This window comes from Corythoichthys intestinalis, chromosome 6, assembly GCF_030265065.1.
Source record: "Corythoichthys intestinalis isolate RoL2023-P3 chromosome 6, ASM3026506v1, whole genome shotgun sequence".
Lineage (NCBI taxonomy): Eukaryota > Metazoa > Chordata > Actinopteri > Syngnathiformes > Syngnathidae > Corythoichthys > Corythoichthys intestinalis.
Window position 1 is genome coordinate 19,711,902 of NC_080400.1, and position 19,747 is coordinate 19,731,648.

The window sequence follows — 19,747 nt, forward strand, 5'->3', positions numbered from 1 at the left end:
GGATCCCGGGGGGGGGCGATTGCACCTTTGCTGGGCTGCGGGAGGAGGGATGGGCTGCGCTGAATCCCCCCACCCCACCCCCCCCTCAAGGCCACCCTCCCTCCCCGGGTTGGCTTGGTGGGGGCTGTGGCCCTGGGTTGGCGCCCGCGTGGCGTCTCCGCTCGGCTGTGTGGCTGTCGCGCCCCTGGTCGGGCTCGCGTGTGGCTGGATGTGATAGGACGTGCTCAGGTAGGGCGTCCCAGCACCGGGATTGCCGACGGGGCGGCGTAGGGTTGGTCGCCAACGGGTTTACACTCACAAGGGATTCACACGATTACTGGGTTCTAGATTACAGAGCTGATTTGTGTACACTCTACACCTTTCAATTACTTAGCTTATAGACTCCCCACCCCATCCCCCTCTTTCCCTGGTCAACAGGCCCCCTAATTGGTGTCAACCGGAAATAAATCTAGCTGACAATAGCACCAATATATTAGTAGTTAACGTAGACGTTCAGTGTATTTCTTGATGTAGTTTGTGTTTCTTTTCTTTCTTCTCTTGTGTTACTTCTGTTCCCCCATAACCACTTCCTGTTCGCTGCTTTGTCATAATAAACGAGGTATGTTGAATAATCACAATGGGAGTATGTCAGACTGTCAATGTGAAATATTAAAACTGTTCAGACTGTCCGGGCATTTAGACTTCCATTCTCCGTGTCAAACAGCTGAACAGAACAGGTTTAAAAAAAAAAAAAAAAAAGTATTTTAGATAAAAGCAGCGCAAATTAACCCCTTCATTGTATTTATTAAATATGCGATCTTTTTAATGCGAAGGACATTTTTTAGAGTTGATTTTATGACATATCTGGCAGTTTTCTTAGGGATTAAATGGCAATGATTTGAATTGGCCCACCCCTGCATGTACAGTCAAAGAACAGGATGTAGGAAAGAAATTGGAAAGCACTAATTTGCCAAGGCTGACCTCATGTAAACTGTAAGAGGCGGTGATTTGACGATTTGAACACAGATCAGTTAGCACAATACTGCAAATAAATTAGATATATATGGCGGAAAACACGGACAAGACTGAAAAAGCAGTTTCTGCTCTTGCACTCCTCTTTAGAATAAACTGCTGTATTTTAAGACAAAAGAACTGTTGTGTCTGATAGAACAATATGTCTATATGCTGCCATAGCAGATTCATGGTGCATTAAGCCCCCAAACTATTTTTAATTTATCCCCTTTACCCTGGAAACCCCCGTTTACAGATGTCGCGCAACCGCATTTGTTTCAACCCAGCCACAAAAAGAAGGTAATTATATTTATTAATCAAAATGTCTGTGATTTTTAGCTTACAATCATTAATTGATGTCTAATATTTTGTTTAAAAAAAAAAAAAAAAAAAAAAAAAAAAAAGGACTTTAAAACATTATTCACTCGCATATTTTAAACTGAAAAACAAATACAAATGTCGTCACAATGAAAAAAATGGCATCCGTAAAAAAGTCACGGATATCTACCTCATAACTATCGATTAATTGTATTTTTTTGTTAGTCGCATTTTCCCCAATATATTAGATGATAAATAACCGATTCAAACAAAGAAAAATTGAAGAAAAAAAAGTTTAAAAGGGTAAATATATGAAAAACAACCTCTCGACCACTCCTTGATGTCTGCGATTTCTGCATTGCGACTCTTGTTATATTACCATGTTTCACCCATAAAATCCCCCAAAAATCCAGCTGTGGCCATTCACATCTGTGTCTTGACACTCGATGATACATGCTACATGGAGTTTTTTAATCGAAACGAGGTACGTACGCTCTCGCCTCCAGTTAGGGTTTTGCTGTTTAATTTTTTTTTTTTTAAATGCCCTCCTGTACAAAATTTTTCTTCCCCCGGAAAATTGAGATTTTAAGCTTTCCAATTATATAACACACATGCATATAGAACAATTTTGAAATGTGTTCAAATTGGGGGCCTCAGAGCAGAACTTCAAGTCACCTGAGTACATATGGCGGAAAACAGACAAGAATGAAAAAGCAGTTTCTGTTCTTACACTCCTCTTTAAAATAAACTGCTGTATTTTAAGCCAAAATAACTGTTGATTTTGATAGAACAACGTGTCTTTATGCTGCCATAGCAGATTCATGGTGCATTAAGCCCCCGAACTATTTTTCATTTGTCTGTTTTACCTTGAAAACCTCCGTTTACAGACGTCGCGCAACCGCTTAATTATATTTATTATTACAAAAGGTGTCATTTTTAGCTTAGAATCATTAATTGATGTCTAATATTTTGTTTGAAAAAAAAAAAACGACTTTAAAAAAGTTTTTATTTACACATTTTAAACTTTTAAACAAATTATGTCACAATGAAGAAAATGGCGTCTGTAAAAAAGTCACGGATATCTACCTCAACACTATCGTTTAATTGTATTTTTTTTTATACTGTCGCATTTTCTACAATGTTAGATGATGAATAATTGATCCTAACAAAAAAAATGTAATCGTTTAAAAGGGTATATATATGAAAAAGAAAATCTCGACCACTCCTTGATGTCTGCGATTTTTGGATTGCGACCCTTAACATATTACCATGTTTCATCCATAAAATCCCCCCAAAATTTGGCTGTAGCCATTGACAGCCGTGTCTTGAAACTCAGTGATACATGCTACATGGAGTTTTGGGACCGAAAAGAGGTACGTACGCGATGATATCTCTTTAAAATCGTGGCGTCTGTAATTCTGTTCTCGCGTGCTCTCGCCTCCAGATAGGGTTTTGCTGTTTAAAAAAACTTTTTTTTGAATGCCCTCCAGTTCAAAACTTTTCTTTCCAGAGAAAATTGAGATTTTAAGCTTTCCAATGATGTATCACACATGCATATCGGACAATTTTGAAAGTTGGCTAAATTGGGGGTCTCAGAGCGGAACTTCAAGTCACCTGAGTGTTTTCCGCCTAAAAATTCTTAATTGACCCACACAACACCTAACCACAGTGTTTTGTGGAAAGTCCAGATACACTTTATGCTACAACAAACAGACAGAGATAAATGAGGCAAGAAAAGCAAGGAAAGAAAGGAGAAAAGCAATTGTCAACTCTCAGCATTTGCTTACTTTGCTACAATTTGATTTTGCATAATGCGGCCATGGTGTCATATCTTTGTTTCAGCTTCTGTCTAGTTAGAGTAACATCACCCATCCATCCAATTATTGACTCTAGCATCAAAAAACAAAAAGCTATACTGCAGGAGAATAGCATCCAAGTGGTTGTGCAGATTTCCACTATATAGGAGAACCTCTATACTGTAGTCACACAGATTCACAGAATTCATTCTGGGGAATTCAAATTTCTTTAAAAGCTACGAGCAGCAGTTGTTTGCTTACCAGAGAGGTGAAGATGTATGTGTAGTAGACTGACAACATTCCCAGCTCAGATGCCTGTAGACAAAAGAGAAGACGGGAAGCAATGAGTATGCAGTAAGAGAAAGAGTGCAAATAAATAATTATTTCAAGATTTGCAGTCTGAACCAGAAGCAGCTGAGACAAATTGGAAAGTAGGGAAAGCAAGAGACATAAAGGGGTAAGAGGTCATGATCTCACACTCCACTCTCCGGCACACTGATCAAATCGCACTCTTGATAAGAACAGAAATTTATCTGACTGCGGCTCTGCGAGGGGGGGGGGGGGGGGGGCGGGGCAATTAATTTTCAAAACTGAATTAGTATGCTGGTCGACAAGTGTCTGACAATTTGATTAAATCAAAGTCACAGCAGAGTGCAGCCGTGAAGGATATGGTGAACTTTATAGAATTGCTGTCATTATCAAAAATAGATACTGGCGCGCAGTATGCACTGCGATCAGCTCATCATTTTCCGCTAGTAAAATGAAAATTTTCTTGAAAACTAACATTGACAATATATTGCCAAGAAATTGACAAAATGCATAAATGTTTGGATAGGGGGTAGTTATCAAATTATTAATTGTTATCATTAGGCCAATGCGATAAGTATCTAGCTAGACGGGTTCCAATTCAATACAAATATGATATATTTAAAGCCATAAAGGTTCGATTACGGTTCGGTTCTATTTGGAAACAATGCGATTTGATATGATATACACAAGTTTCCTAAGTGAAACATGGGTGGCCATCTTTGTAGTTTTATGTTACACACTTCCAGTTTAGACAAAATCACATGAAGTGCAGTGGAAGTAAGCAGCGGGTAGACAAAGTTAAACTGCAAAATCAAACCAGAGGAACCAACGTAATCTCCAAAAATGGATTCAGCACAATGTAGATGAGGCTTCTGGAATTTCTGTGCTGTGCGTGGTTGTGTGAACTGCGGGAAGCGCCTATATACAGTATATGGTTGGAAGTGGAATGTTTTGATCACCGACCAGCTACAAAGCGTGAAACGAATATTCTGTTGAATCGTTTTTCTGTCACAACTCTAGTAATCAATTACTGCAGCCATTTTATGAAGCAACTGACACAATTCACATGACTTTAGCGGTGAGAAGTTGAGCTGCATTTTCTCATACAAAAATGAGGTACTGGTAATTCATTGTCCACTTATTTGTTTTCTCGAGAAGCACAACAAGACATTGTGATTTGCGCAACGTTGAGCTACATCAAAATTATGACATAATTACTTTGCACTGAGACAAGAATTCAGAACATATAGAGGGTTGCTTCCATTTCACCAAAGTTAAAATCAATCCTTTACCGGCTTCATCTTTGCCCTTCTTGTAAATTCAGTCTAGAGGCAACAGAAGTTTTTGAATATTCATATTGAGTTTTTAGTCAACGCATAAATAATAAAAATGAAAAAGTACACTTTATATCATACAAGAAATGTTTAAAACAAAACTCATTAAAAGAAACTGAGAAAGTCTTTTGGGGATTTAATACGCTATTGCACAAAAAGTTACTCAAACCCAGTGAAAATAAAATAAATAATTCAGAAGGATCGTAATTTGTTACGATAAACCACCCCCCTGGTTGTTTTGCTACCAAAGCCTTTGCTTAGGCCGCACACGCTAGTGACTGCCCTCGTGGCATGCTGAATATCTTTACCACTCGAGGTCTTTGCAGCTGCTCTCTGACTGAATGAGATTATTTTTAGCGCGGGTGAACAATAGACCCAAATCACCCTGAATGCTAAAAGCTCAAAGATGCTAGACTAGCGTGACCATATTTTGATTTCCAAAAAAGAGGACACTCAGCCCGGCCTCAAGATACTTGACTTTTACTCGAAGTTCACTCAAAGATGCCTATATCACTTTAATATATTTAAAGTGTGCCCCCTCACTCTGGAAGGAAAAATGCAGTTTGAAAAAAATAAAATTAAAAAAATTACTTTAAAAAAAAAATTACGGAAGCGTATTGCATTCACTTCAAAAATAAAAAAATGGGAGGCTGTTTTTTGAATTAATTTTTTTTCAACCCTCCGTTTTTCTGAGTAATTTATTTTTGGGGCTGTTTTTTTGAATTAATTTTTTTTTCCAAACCTCTGTTTTTCTAATTAATTTATTTTTGGGTTTGTTTTTTGAATTAATTTTTTTCCGTCAACATTGTTTTTCTAATTAATTTATTTTTGGGTTTGTTTTTTTAATTAATTTTTTTTCCGACTTTGTTTTTCAAAATAATTTATTTTTGGGGTTGTTTTTTGAAGTAATTTGTTTTTTTTCCAACCTTGTTTTTCAAAATAATTTTTGGGTTTGTTTTTTGAATTAATTTTTTTCCCCATTTTTTTCTCCCATTTTTTATTTTTCAAGTGAATGCAATACGCTTCCGTAATATATATATATATATATATATATATATATATATATATATATATATATATATATATATATATATATATATATATACAGTGCCTTGCAAAAGTATTCGGCCCCCTTGAACCTTGCAACCTTTCGCCACATTTCAGGCTTCAAACATAAAGATATAAAATTTTAATTTTTTGTCAAGACTCAACAACAAGTGGGACCCAATTGTGAAGTGGAACAAAATTTATTGGATAATTTAAACTTTTTTAACAAATAAAAAACTGAAAAGTGGGGCGTGCAATATTATTCGGCCCCCTTGCGTTCATACTTTGTAGCGCCACCTTTTGCTCCAATTACAGCTGCAAGTCGCTTGGGGTATGTTTCTATCAGTTTTGCACATCGAGAGACTGACATTCTTGCCCATTCTTCCTTGCAAAACAGCTCGAGCTCAGTGAGGTTGGATGGAAAGTGTTTGTGAACAGCAGTCTTCAGCTCTTTCCACATATTCTCGATTGGATTCAGGTCTGGAATTTGACTTGGCCATTCTAACACCTGGATACATTTATTTTTGAACCATTCCATTGTAGATTTGGCTTTATGTTTTGGATCATTGTCCTGTTGGAAGATAAATCTCCGTTCCAGTCTCAGTTCTTGTGCAGATACCAACAGATTTTCTTCCAGAATGTTCCTGTATTTGGCTGCATCCATCTTCCAGTCATTTTTAACCATCTTCCCTGTCCCTGCTGAAGAAAAGCAGGCCCAAACCATGATGCTGCCACCACCATGTTTGACAGTGGGGATGGTGTGTTCAGGGTGATGAGCTGTGTTGCTTTTACGCCAAACATATCGTTTTGCATTGTGGCCAAAAAGTTCAATTTTGGTTTCATCTGACCAGAGCACCTTCTTCCACATGTTTGGTGTGTCTCCCAGGTGGCTTGTGGCAAACTTTAAACAAGACTTTTTATGGATATCTTTGAGAAATGGCTTTCTTCTTGCCACTCTTCCATAAAGGCCAGCTTTGTGCAGTGTATGACTGATTGTTGTCCTATGCACAGACTCTCCCACCTCAGCTGTAGATCTCTGCAGTTCATCCAGAGTGATCATGGGCCTCTTGGCTGCATCTCTGATCAGTTTTCTCCTTGTTTGAGAAGAAAGTTTGGAAGGACGGCCGGGTCTTGGTAGATTTGCAGTGGTCTGATGCTCCTTCCATTTCAATATGATGGCTTGCACAGTGCTCCTTGAGATGTTTAAAGCTTGGGAAATCTTTTTGTATCCAAATCCGGCTTTAAACTTCTCCACAACAGTATCTCGGACCTGCCTGGTGTGTTCTTGGTTTTCATAATGCTCTCTGCACTTTAAACAGAACCCTGAGACTATCACAGAGCAGGTGCTTTTATACGGAGACTTGATTACACACATTTGGATTCTATTTATCATCATCGGTCATTTAAGACAACATTGGATCATTCAGAGATCCTCACTGACCTTCTGGAGTGAGTTTGCTGCACTGAAAGTAAAGGGGCCGAATAATATTGCACGCCCCACTTTTCAGTTTTTTATTTGTTAAAAAAGTTTAAATTATCCAATAAATGTTGTTCCACTTCACGACTGTGTCCCACTTGTTGATTCTTGACAAAAAAATTACATTTCATATCTTTATGTTTGAAGCCTGAAATGTGGCGAAAGGTTGCAAGATTCAAGGGGGCCGAATACTTTTGCAAGGCACTGTATATGTATATATATATATATATATATACGTATAATATATAATGTGACCCACAGTCCAGTCAATACACATACACACAGTAGGCTATGTGCCAATTAAACATTTTTATAAATTACTATCATGACAATTGTCCTTGACAAATTGTTATTCCCATTCAATTGATATTCTCATTCAATGTTCTAGATTGCACACAAACAAAAACCAAAATAAACTGACAAACTATTCAACCAGCATGTTTCCAAACGTAGCAGTTAAAAACTACGTTTCCCATAATGCCTAGCCCGGTTTAGCTTACTGATAGCTAGCTGAGGCAAAAATCAAACTTTGCTATAAAAGTTTAAAATCATCGGCAGCGCAACGATGCAACACCAAACGGGATTTTACGGTCAAAGCTCTGACAGAAGTCAACAGTTGCCATTATATACGTATTTATCGTAAAAAACTTCGGGTGTTGTGGCCAAATCGTCAACCCAGTAGATGGCGGTAAAGCCTCATGATAGGGGTAAACTGCCAACAAAAACAAGAAGAACTACTCCTTCCCTCCCTATTACTAGGAGCCATGTCATCGCAGGCAGGCGCTGCCACCCAGCGGCCGGAGGGATTCTCTTCAAAATGGTCCCGTAAAAAATCATAAAAACCGGACATTTTTATGAATTTATAAAACCCGCCCGGACCACGAGGATACTATGTGAAAGTAGGACTTGTCCGGGCAAAAGAGGAATTTTGGTCACCCTATGCTAGGCCTTGTCTGTGGACGCTTGGATGCAGAATGTATACAAGACAAGTCAGTGGACCCTTTGGACATATATCACCACCTGAAGCTGGCAAACACGATTGTGTGCAGCCTGGATACATTTTGCTCTCCACTTGAGATTTGGGATTGCAGACTTTTCAACACTCGTCTTAATGATGTCTCTTGACAGACAGTGCGACACAAAGGGATAGCAAAGAGGTGAGGAATGGGATGTAAGCTATAATAGAGTTCCGGTATTATGTTTATACCTGCAGAGAACACATATAGAGTTATTTTACAAAAAAAAAATTATCCTGTATAATCTAAGCTTGAGAACGATAAACCCATACGACCGGATATCTGGTTTTACAGGCGAGCGATACGGCTGTATCAATTAGGCTCGAGCGTATGACGTGGCACTCGCGAGGTTTCCGCCGCTCTCGCCATTGTGGAAGCGAGAAACATAAACTGAGGCATTTCAACACAGGTCGCTCTTTAAAAATGGTTGGAAATTATTGTGCGGTAAAGAATTGCAACAACCGATCGAATAGAAAGGAGAATGTACAGCTCGACGGAACACCATTGAGTTTCTTCCGGATCCCTACATGGAGAAAAGGCGAGGGAAAGCTCGTATCTGAACTTACCAAACGTTGAAGAATGGCATGGGTGGCCTCGATCAGAAGGAAGGGCATAACGTTTGATTCTCCAGTTACACACTGAGTTTGCTCTATGCACTTCCACTCCGGTAAGTTAATTTCGTTTGTTTACGCAAATTTCAGTAACTTTACGGCCTAATTCGGGCTGTTGTTAGCTATTGCTACAGCTAAACAACTAGCATGCATACGTATGCATTGTCTTCATAAGACATAATTCCTGTCGTTGCTAAATGAAAAAGCTGTAATATTTTGACGTGAGAGAGTGGCAAAGAATTTGTACACAGGCTACATTTTGTGCAGCAAAAGATTTGTACATCCGTGGTCACAGACTAATGTAAACACACATTGCCTACCTTTGCTAGAAAGATGGTGTTGCCGTTTGCTATGGTCATAAAGTGAAGATCCTGCACCCATCCGCAGCAAAACTGTTCGTAGCTTTGTAGCGATTTGTAGTTTCGGAATTGCTGATGAGTGTTGTAACATATACCAAACACTAAATACAGCATGATGTCCATTTCGCGTAGTGGTGGAAGCTTGTCGACATCTTTATTCCATTTGTGTTTGGCTTGCTCGTGAGGGTCAACATTGTTCATATCCTTAAAATTGCTCACATATCTGTCCTTCGCCATGGTAACAAGTTTGTCTCTGTTTCGAACTGGCAAGTTTTCCCTACATTTTTCCATCTTTGGCACTCGTAGTTGAATTGTATTTGCCGTTAAGTTTAAATGTCCCGTGATGCAGACGTGCTTCCGCAATGGCTGTGTTGTCGCAAATCTCGCACGATCCCGTGCTGCTGTGACGTAAACGCTCGAGCCTTATAGCAAACTCACTATTCAACAGTAAATAGCCAGTAAATCTTAGATGTATCGATAGTACAACAAGGACTCTGAGATCGCGAGCGCAAAAAAAACGGTTATCAGCGTTCATACCATTGCTTTCCTAGTTTTATATACTAAGCGGCGTGCAAATGAATGACACATAATTAGCTTGTACTTCAATAACGCTGTGCAGTGCCTTTCTAAGTGCTCGACCCCAAGGATCGCCGCATTTCATGTGAGATAGCACCAGTGTTGGGAGTAACGGCGTTATATAACGTTATATAACGCCGTTACGTAACGGCGTTATTTTTTTCAGTAACGGGGTAATCTAACTTATTACTTTTTCCGCCGTTACCATTACTGACGGTCAAAAGCGGTGCGTTACTTACTCTGAATAAATTGAAGAAACTACCAGCCGTGTCGAGTCGACTCTCTGCTCTGTTGATTTGTCATCCAAGACTCGGGGTGCGTTCAGGTTCGAGAATAGCGCACGTACTTCTGACTCCAAGCTGTTTGTCCCTGCTCATTCAATTAGACAATGCTTTCCAAAGTTTGGTAACGTTTCTGTGTTTGCTACACCTGATGCTAGCCTCGTTCCCATCTCCCACTGTCAGCCAGCAATAATTCTGCTTCCATCTTGAGGACGGCAGACGCTTTGACGCCGGTAACACACTAGAAACGTCAACGTCGCGTCAACGATCCCGCCGCAATAACGCAGTGAAACGCGGCCGTTAAAGTCAATCAGCCAATGCACACCAGTCGCAGTGCGGCCGCATGTTGGACACGTCCCAGAAGCGCTCAACGCGTCGCACGCGAAAAGAACAGCGGAGTTTGTTATTTGACGCGGGACGCGGCCCCCCTGCGTCAATACTACTAGGTAGGATCGGGCAGGCCGGAAGTCACTCATGTAAAAATATGGTGGATCCGGTCGATTTTCAAAATAATATGCAATCGTAACTTACTATATAAATGAAATAAATTGAAATGAGCTAAAACACATGTAATTAATACAAATAATACACAAATCCTGCTACGCAATTAAATTTATTAATTTCTGCGTGGTGCTTTAACTTGAGAAAAAACATCAATAAAGCTTACAAAAATGTTCATACGGAAAAAAAAAAATATTGAGGCATTCAATTTGTAAAATACATGTTAAAATCTTTGTCATTGGGATTCCTTTTTGCTTTAGCACATGACTTCTTTTTTCTGGCCAATACGCGGGGTCTGAAAGGCAAAGTGTTGTTGTTTTATTACCTTTAAATACCCGCTATTCTCGCGCGATCTTGCAATCCTCGCGTGAACCGATCGAGCCGCTCCACAGACGCGCTGCTCGTGAAACGCGTCCTATGGAAATTGAAGCCGAGCGTCACTGGTGCGTTATTGCAGCGGGATCGTTGACACGACGTTGACGTTTCTAGTGTGTTACCGGCGTGAAAGTGACGTGAATTGTCGGGAAACGAGCCTACCTGAATGCAGCCCCTCGAGAGATGCGACGGAAGTGATTGTGATTGGCTGTGGGTTAGAGTCATGTGTCGTGATAATCCAATCAGAGCCAGTGATTTCACAAACAAACCAGAACAGCGCGTGCGGCAAACACACACACGCAAAACAGATGCACAGGGTCGGGATGGCAGAGCATTCAGAAGAAAAATTGTCCTTTAAGAGGTGGAGATATAGACACTATTTCAAGTTTATCGAAATTAAAGGAAAGAACCTGCATGTAATGTGTAATTTATGTCCCGGGGCAAAGCTTTTGTCGACATCTTTGGTAATCAATTTGAATCTGCTGAAGCACCTAACAAGTTAACTACCTGTCTCTTCTTCTCTATTCCACTGACTCGAATACTCCGCAGTAAATTTCAAATTCTTTGACATACAATAAGTTCTTTTTAAAGTAACGGATATAGTTACTTCCCTGGTAACTAGTTACTAACTCAGTTACTTTTTGGAAGAAGTAGTGAGTAATGTAACTAATTACTTTTTTAAAGTAACGTGCCCAACACTGGATAGCACACATCAGATAACATGAACAGCCACCACTCACAGTCGTGGTTGCCTCAACTTCCCATCATGCATTTCGATCGTGACGGGCGTGTCATACCTACGCCAGAGCAAACAAAACCAAGGTCGCGCATGCTAAAACAATGGACAAACAAGATGAGCGATGACGCCAAATTGCCAGGCGGAAGTTACGAATGACAGCGATTGATTTTCAACGCACGTCAGACTTTGAAGTGAAGACGGCAGCCAGATTTGTATGGGACAGAGATCCTGAGTTTTTAACCCTGAAAAACCCACTACAATGGCACGACCTGCTGGAGATACTGTTTCCACCAAACGCAGTCTACTTAAACATGAACATGTGGATCAGTTGATCTTCCTCAAGAAAAATCTGCCCTTCAAAAAAGATATGGACAGTGATGAGGAATAAAAATGTGGAAGCACAGGCATATGTGGGTGGGGTGACGTGGCTCAGTGGTAGAGTAATTGTCTCCCAACCCAGAGGTTGTGGGTTCAATTCTCCGCCCTGATGAACACGTCTAAGTGTCCTTGAGCAAGACACTGAACCCCACATTGCTCCTGGTGCTGCGTCACCAGTAGGTGGATGGTGAGCGCTTTGAGCGCCTAGAAAGGTGGAAAAGCGCTATATAATTGTAATACCATTTACCTTAAGTGAATGACTTTGCTGTGTATGAGGTTAAAATAATGATTATTGACCTATCTGGCTAAAATGCCATGTTTTTATTCCCCCAATTATACCAGAAGTAAAGAAAAATACCATTATGTTTATTTATTATGATAACACTAGCAGGTTTAATTCTTTTTTTCTAGAGCTCCTGCATATAATTTTAGTTTGTAAGATGTTTACGTTGAAAGGTTGCACTTAAATTACCTACCTCTTGTGTTCAAAACACCAGGAAATACAGAGCTTAAATTACTGCACTTTATTGTTGTCTGTCACTGGAGTTTTATTTTATTATCAATCCCAGCCAACAAAATGATGGTCATCTAGTTGGCCTTATTTTTTTTTCATGTCTCAAAAATAAACATACATTGGTATGAACGTTTGTTGTTTAATTTTGCTTGTAGAAATTTGGTATTTTTTATCCGTTTAAAATACTGTAAGAACAAAAAACAAATGTTTACTATCGTATCTTTTTCACACTGCATCGAACCGTATCGTTCTTAAACTGTATCGAATTGCTCTGCCTTTTATGTATCGTTTTTTTTTTTAATCGAATCATAACCTGTGTATCTAGATACATATCGAATCGGCTTCATGCCAGAGATTCCCAACCCTAGTTTAAACCCATGCCCAAAAGCTGCCAACTCCTCTCAGCCAATGAGCACACCTCAATCAAAGACATAAGGATAGCGCTGCGAGCTTACACAGCAGAGAATCAATTAAATATTAAATTATTATTAAATAAAAATGCAGAACATTTATGACATGGCTATCGTTCTTTCGTCAGTTGGAGTTAAAAGGAGGTAAAAGACCAAAACGCATGACATACTTTAGTTTGTATCTGTGAATTACTCAGTCCTGACGACCAGGGAACAAATCCTCATTCAAGAACCTTTTTTTGTGAATATTTTAATGACCATCCATCCATCATCTTACGCTTGATCTGGGGTAGGGTCGCGGGGGCAGCAGCCTTAACAGGGAACCCAAGACTACCCTATCCCCAACCACTTCAACCAGCTCCTCTGGCTCTCAAGCCATTCCCAGGCCAGCCGAGAGACATTGTCTCGCCAGCGTGTCCTGGGCCTCCTGCTGGTGGGACATGCCCGGAACACTTTTCCAGGGAGGCTTCCAGGAGGCATCTGATCCAGATTCCTGAGCCACCTCAACTGGCTCCTCTCAAGGCTGAGGAGTAGCGGATGTCCCTCCCGGATGACCCAGCTTCTCACCCTATCTCTGAGGAAGAGCCTGGACACCCTGTGAAGCAAACTCATTTCGGCCGCTTGTATCCGGGGTAATGTTCTTTCAGTCACAACCCACAGCTCGTGACCATAGATGAGGGTAGGAACGTAGATCGACTGGTAAATTGCCTTTCGGCTCAGCACCTTCTTCACCACTAAGGACCGGTGCAGAGTCATTACTGCAAACACTGCACTGATCCGCCTGTCGATCTCCCGCTTCCTCCTACCCTCACTCGTGAATAAGACACCGAGATACTTGAACTCCCTCACTTTGGGCAGGATCTCATCCCCGACCCGGAGAGGACACTCCACCCTTTTCCGACTGAGGACCATGGTCTCGGTTTTGGAGGTGCTGATCTTCATCTCAACCGCTTCACACTCGACTGCGAACCGCTCCAGTGAGAGTGGAAGGTCATGGCTTAATGAAGCCAACAGCACCATATCATCTGCAAAAAGCAGAGATGCAATGCTGAGGTCACCAAACCAGACCCCCTCAATGCTCCGGCTGCGCCTAAAAATTCTGTCCATAAAAATTATGAACAGAATCACTGACAAAGGGCGGCCTTGGCAGAGTCCAGCTCTCACTGGGAACGAATTCGACTTACTGCCGGGAATGCCGACCAAACTCTGACACAGGTCGTACAGGGACCGAACAGCCCTTACCAAGGGACTCTGTACCCCATACTCCCGGACCACCCCCCATATGACTTCCCAAGGCACATGGTCGAACGCCTTCTCCAGGTCCACAAAACACTTGTAGACTGTTTGGGCGAACTCCCATGCACCCTCAAGGACCCTGCCGTGGGTGTACAGCTGGTCCACTGTTCCACGGCCAGGAAGAAAACAACACTGCTCCTCCTGAATCATAGATTCAACTTCCCAATAGACCCTCCTCTCCAGCAACCCTGAATTGACCTTACCGGGAAGGCTGAGGAGTGTGATCCCTCTATAATTGGAACAGACCCTCTGGTCCCCCTTCAAGGGGGACCACCACCACGGTCTGCCAATCCAGAGGCACTGTACCCGATGTCCACGCGATGTTGCAGAGGCTTGTCTGTATTTTAATAACCCCTCGTTGTATTTTAAAAGCTTTGAGGACTGGGGTATTTATAAATTGTAAATTATATTTAAAGACAATATGATGGTAACTGTGTGCCATAAAATGCCAGGTGGATTTATCTGGTTTTGACCCCCCCCCAAAATATATATATATGGCGTAAAACACAGACAAGACTGAAAAAGCAGTTTCTGCTCTTGCACTCCTCTTGAAAAGAAACTGCTGTATTTTAAGCCTAAACAACTGTTGCGTTTGATAGAACAATATGTTTATATGCTGCCATAGCAGATTCATGGCGCATGAAGCCCCCGAACTATTTTTAATTTGCCCGTTTTACCTTGAAAACCCCCATTTACATACGTCGTGCAAACGCTTTTCTTTTAACCCAGCCATAAAACTAAGGTAATTAATGATATTTGTCATTCAAAATGTCTGTCATTTTTAGCTGAGAATCATTAATTGATGTCTAATGTTTTGTTTAAACAGAAAAAAAAACTTTAAAAAAATTATTCACTCGCATATTTTCAACTTTTAAACAAATGACGTCACAATGAAAAAAATGGTGTCCGTAAAAAAAATTAACGGATATCTACCTCTTAACTATCGCTTAATTGTATTTTTTTTTTTTTTTTACTGTTTATTCAAGTTCTCCCACTTGAAAATATTAGTGAGGCCTGTAATTGTCAACATGGGTAAACCTCAACCATGAGAGACAGAATGTGGAAAAAAAACACAGAAGATCGCATTGTTTGATTTTTAAAGAAATTATTTTGCAAATCATGGTGGAAAATAAGTATTTGGTCAATACCAAATGTTCATCTCAATACTTTGTTATGAACCCTTTGTTGGCAATAACGGGGGCCAACCATTTTCTGTAACTCTTCACAAGCTCTTCACACACTGTTGCTGGTATTTTGGCCCATTCCTCCATGCAGATCTCCTCTAGAGCAGTGATGTTTTGGGGCTGTCGTTGGGCAACACGGACTTTCAACTCCCTCCACAGATTTTTTTATGGGGTTCAGATCTGGAGACTGGCTAGGCCACTCCAGCACCTTGAAATGCTTCTTACAAAGCCACTCCTTTGTTGCCCTGGCTGTGTGTTTGGGATCATTGTCATGCTGAAAGAGCCAGCCACGTCTCATCTTCAATGCCCTTGCTGATGGAAGGAGATTTTCACTCAAAATCTCTCGATACATGGCCCCATTCATTCTTTCCTTTACACATATCAGTCGTCCTGGTCCCTTTGCAGAAAAACAGCCCCAAGGCATGATATTTCCACACCCATGCTTCACAGTGGGTATGGTGCAATTCAGTATTCTTTCTCCTCCAAACACGAGATCCTGTGTTTCTACCAAAAAGTTCTATTTTGGTTTCCTCTGACCATAACACATTCTCCCAGTCCTCTTCTGGATCATCCAAATGCTCTCTAGCGAACCGCAGATGGGCCCGGACGTGTACTTTCTTCAGCAGGGGGACACGTCTGGCAGTGCAGGATTTGAGTCCCTGGCGGCGCATTGTGTTACTGATAGTAGAATTTGTCACTGTGGTCCCAGCTCTCTGTAGGTCTGTAGGTCACCCCGTGTGCTTCTGGGATTTTTGCTCACTGTTCTTGTTATCATTTTTACGCCATGGGGTGAGAAGGGAGTTTAAAGTCCGTGTTGCCCAATGACAGCCCCAAAACATCACTGCTCTAGAGGAGATCTGCATGGAGGAATGGGCCAAAATACGAGCAACAGTGTGTGAAAAGCTTGTGAAGAGTTACAAAAAACTTTTGTCCTCTGTTATTGCCAACAAAAGGTACATACTGTAGCAAAGTATTGAGATGAACTTTTGGTAATGACCAAATACTTATTTTCCACCAATATTTGCAAATAAGTTCTTTAAAAATCAAACTGTGATTTTCTGTGTTCTTTTCCACATTCTGTCTCTCATGGTTGAGGTTAACCCATGTTGACAATTACAGGCCTCTGTAATATTTTCAAGTGGGAGAACTTGCACAATTAGTGGTTGACTAAATACTTATTTGCACCACTGTAAATGTTTCAGTAAAATGTTACACATTCTTGTGTATTTGCCACTTATTTCCACAGTTAACATTGAGACTTTGGGCCTCTTTTGACCTTGTTGTGAATTTGTAAGGTTGTGACTTTTGATTAAGCAAACTCGATGCCAATCAAAATATGCTGCTCTTTTCTTTAAACTGAGACACTATCTCCCACTCTCTGCACTTCTCATTTTGTATAAACCTTTATTTGAACCACACTTACAATACTCTAATGTCATGTGGTGCAACGCATATCCAACTTATTTAAAAAAGCTCGAAATACTACAGAAAAAGGTTATACGTGCCCTAACATGGTCTGAGTTTAATGCTCCGACTAAAATAATTTTTCACCGCCACCACCTTCTGAGGCTTAAAGACCACAACTATCACCAAAATGCGTGTGTAATGTATCAGATTATCTATAGGCTGAACTATAAATTAGGTAACCTCATCCCAGTCTGTACTCCTCAACACACATATACTACCAGAAGAAAACATCAAATCACAGGGAAAAAACGAAGGCTAAAGTGTACAAGCTTTAGCATTGTGTGCAAAGGACCACAGATTTGGAATGAACGGGACAAAACACTTAAAATGTCACACTCCATCTCCATCTTTAAGAAAAAACTCAAAACTCATCTCCTAGCAAAGTATATGTAACATGCTGATTTTTGAATAACACTACTGGTGTCTCATATCAAATCCAATGTAACCAAAAATTTGAAATTATCCACAGTTAATTGTATGTGTGTGTGTGTGCGTGTGAGTGCGAATGTGTGTGTGTGTGTATTGTCTAACTGGGCCCCTGCTAAAAGCTTTGAATAGCTTCTTTGGAGTGTCCTATTCGCCCATCTCAACATGTGAACTGCTAGCGTATGATCATGTACTGTATTTGATGATGTGCGGATAAACTGAAACTGAATCAAAACGTTTGTTCTTTTTCCCCAAATTAGAATCGATGAGAGAATCGATAGAGAATCAAATCGTTAAGCAATATCGATAATGGAATTGGAATCGTAAAAATCATATCAATTCCCATCCCTAGTCATTCCATAGTGAAATAACTCAGCTGCACAGAGGATATTGTCTATTTGACTTTAGGCGTGTCTGAGAGCAGGCTCTACCATCAAAGACGCGTACGCTCATCTGTGAATCATCATTTCGCTTGTTAAACACTTGCGGTAGTGTGCAGCAGCAACACATTGGGTAAGTGAGAGGCTGTTCTAAGCAGCGTGAGCGGATTTGAATGGACTCACTCGAAGAATTTAATAAAGCTAAGCATTTTCCTATGTTATTCTTGTGTAAAAATAATCCACATTACAAAAGTGGCATGTTTTAAACTTTTTATTTTTTTAAACAGCGTTTTTTTTTCCCCACATTATCGGATTATGTATCGGCAGATTCTCAAAATCAGGTGACTCGGACTCAGGTGCAAAAATGCGATCGAGACGTCCCTAATCCTTCTCGTTGAACTCCTCGGTGAATATTTTTTCGTTACACAATTCCACATAGGTGTAAATTGGTCATGAACGTGCTTAGTTTATTTTTACAAGGAAACAGACTACTCCAGGAATTACTTTGAACATAAATAACATTTTTAAATTTGGTTAACATTTGCCTTTCGTAATTTTTACACTGTCGACCATCATATCAAATTCTTATTTTAATTATATATGACTCTTCTGATTCCAGGCTTTTGTTTCACAGTCCTGTGAATGTAATGATTAGGCCTACCTAGTATACTGGTGTTGGTTCTAAAAGGATCAAGATGAGAAAGTAGGAGAGAAAGGTTACAAAGACTGTGAGAAGGTAGACATCCCACTGAGAGCTCCCACTGCTCTTTGGCCCAGGGTTGTCAGGGTTGCTATAGTGACCAGATGATCGCTGATGGCAGCCGGAATGCTTGATTGAGGAGAAGACTACGGCTGGAATGAACGAACGAAAACGGAATGAAATGCTTCACTCTCTCAACTCCATTATGCATCCATTTGACGTCACCTTCAATCTAGCCGTCCATCCATTGTCTTGCAGAAATAATGAGGTGTGTATCAATTACAGTATGGCCATATGCTGCTGCCAAGCACCCTCACTTCCCCAGCTCCTACTGTCGATGCCATTGCGCCTCCTCCAGACATTAGTCTCTATTCAGGTGAAGCGTCATCATTTTAAATGTCCAAGGTGTTATTAATGTACTGAAAGGTTAATTATCAGCATGTGCTAGAGGGGCGGAAGCACAGAAGGAGCATATTGTTCTGTTGGAACCAAGTGTTGAGTTTGCTAATGGCATCATAAAAATTGTTCTTCTCCAACAAAAAAGAGCTTTGCATATCACAGCTATACAGTAGTTATGATCTGTACCAATATAATTTTTTTCTGAGTCTAGGGCTGCAGCTATCAAATATTTTGGTAATCGAGTAATCGACTGAAAATTCTATCGATTAATCGAGTAATCGGATGAAACATATTTTTAGGTGAAGAGCAATTATAAATATACATGAGAAAACAAGACATATCATCTAATATTGAACCATTTTCAGTCAATCAATGTCTTTATTTTCGATTGTTGAAAACAGCCAACACTTGCATCTCAGATGTAACGAGAAAAAAAAAAAAAGACATTCACTGCTCTCACTCAAAAAACTTTTAGATCTTATAATATATACTGTAGATATATATTTCTTACCTAAAAATGCCATTACGCTTGATACCACACATCACTTAATAGTTAGGTGTTTTACCCACGTGTTTCAATTGAATTTTTTATTTGTGTCAAGCTATTTTTAAGTTCTAGTTAAGTTTTAAGTTAGTCTAAACTGTAAGTCCTGATAGGATTTTAAGTTTTTGCAGTGTTCAAAACAAATGTTTGATACCTGCTGTATTGGAGCACATTAGGGACCAGTGCTACTTGCTGTTTTATCCAGCAATGACTACTGAGCTAAAATTGGTAGTTCGCATTATTAAGTTTTTATTTTACACCCTCATCACTCTACAACGCTATGTTTTCACTAATTAAATAAAGCCTTTATGTAAGACACG

At 40.2% G+C, this 19,747-nt stretch overlaps 1 protein-coding gene across 10 annotated transcripts in view; it reads right to left on the reverse strand.

Moving 5' to 3' along the window:
- The window catches only part of grik4 (glutamate receptor, ionotropic, kainate 4), a 734,878-nt gene that overhangs the window by 226,982 nt on the left and 488,149 nt on the right, over positions 1-19,747 (reverse strand). For all 10 annotated transcript variants that reach the window (XM_057839364.1, XM_057839368.1, XM_057839359.1 and 7 more), the window contains one exon: positions 3,366-3,419. In XM_057839364.1, coding sequence (XP_057695347.1) covers positions 3,366-3,419 — 54 coding nt within the window. The remainder of the gene's footprint in view (positions 1-3,365; positions 3,420-19,747) is intronic.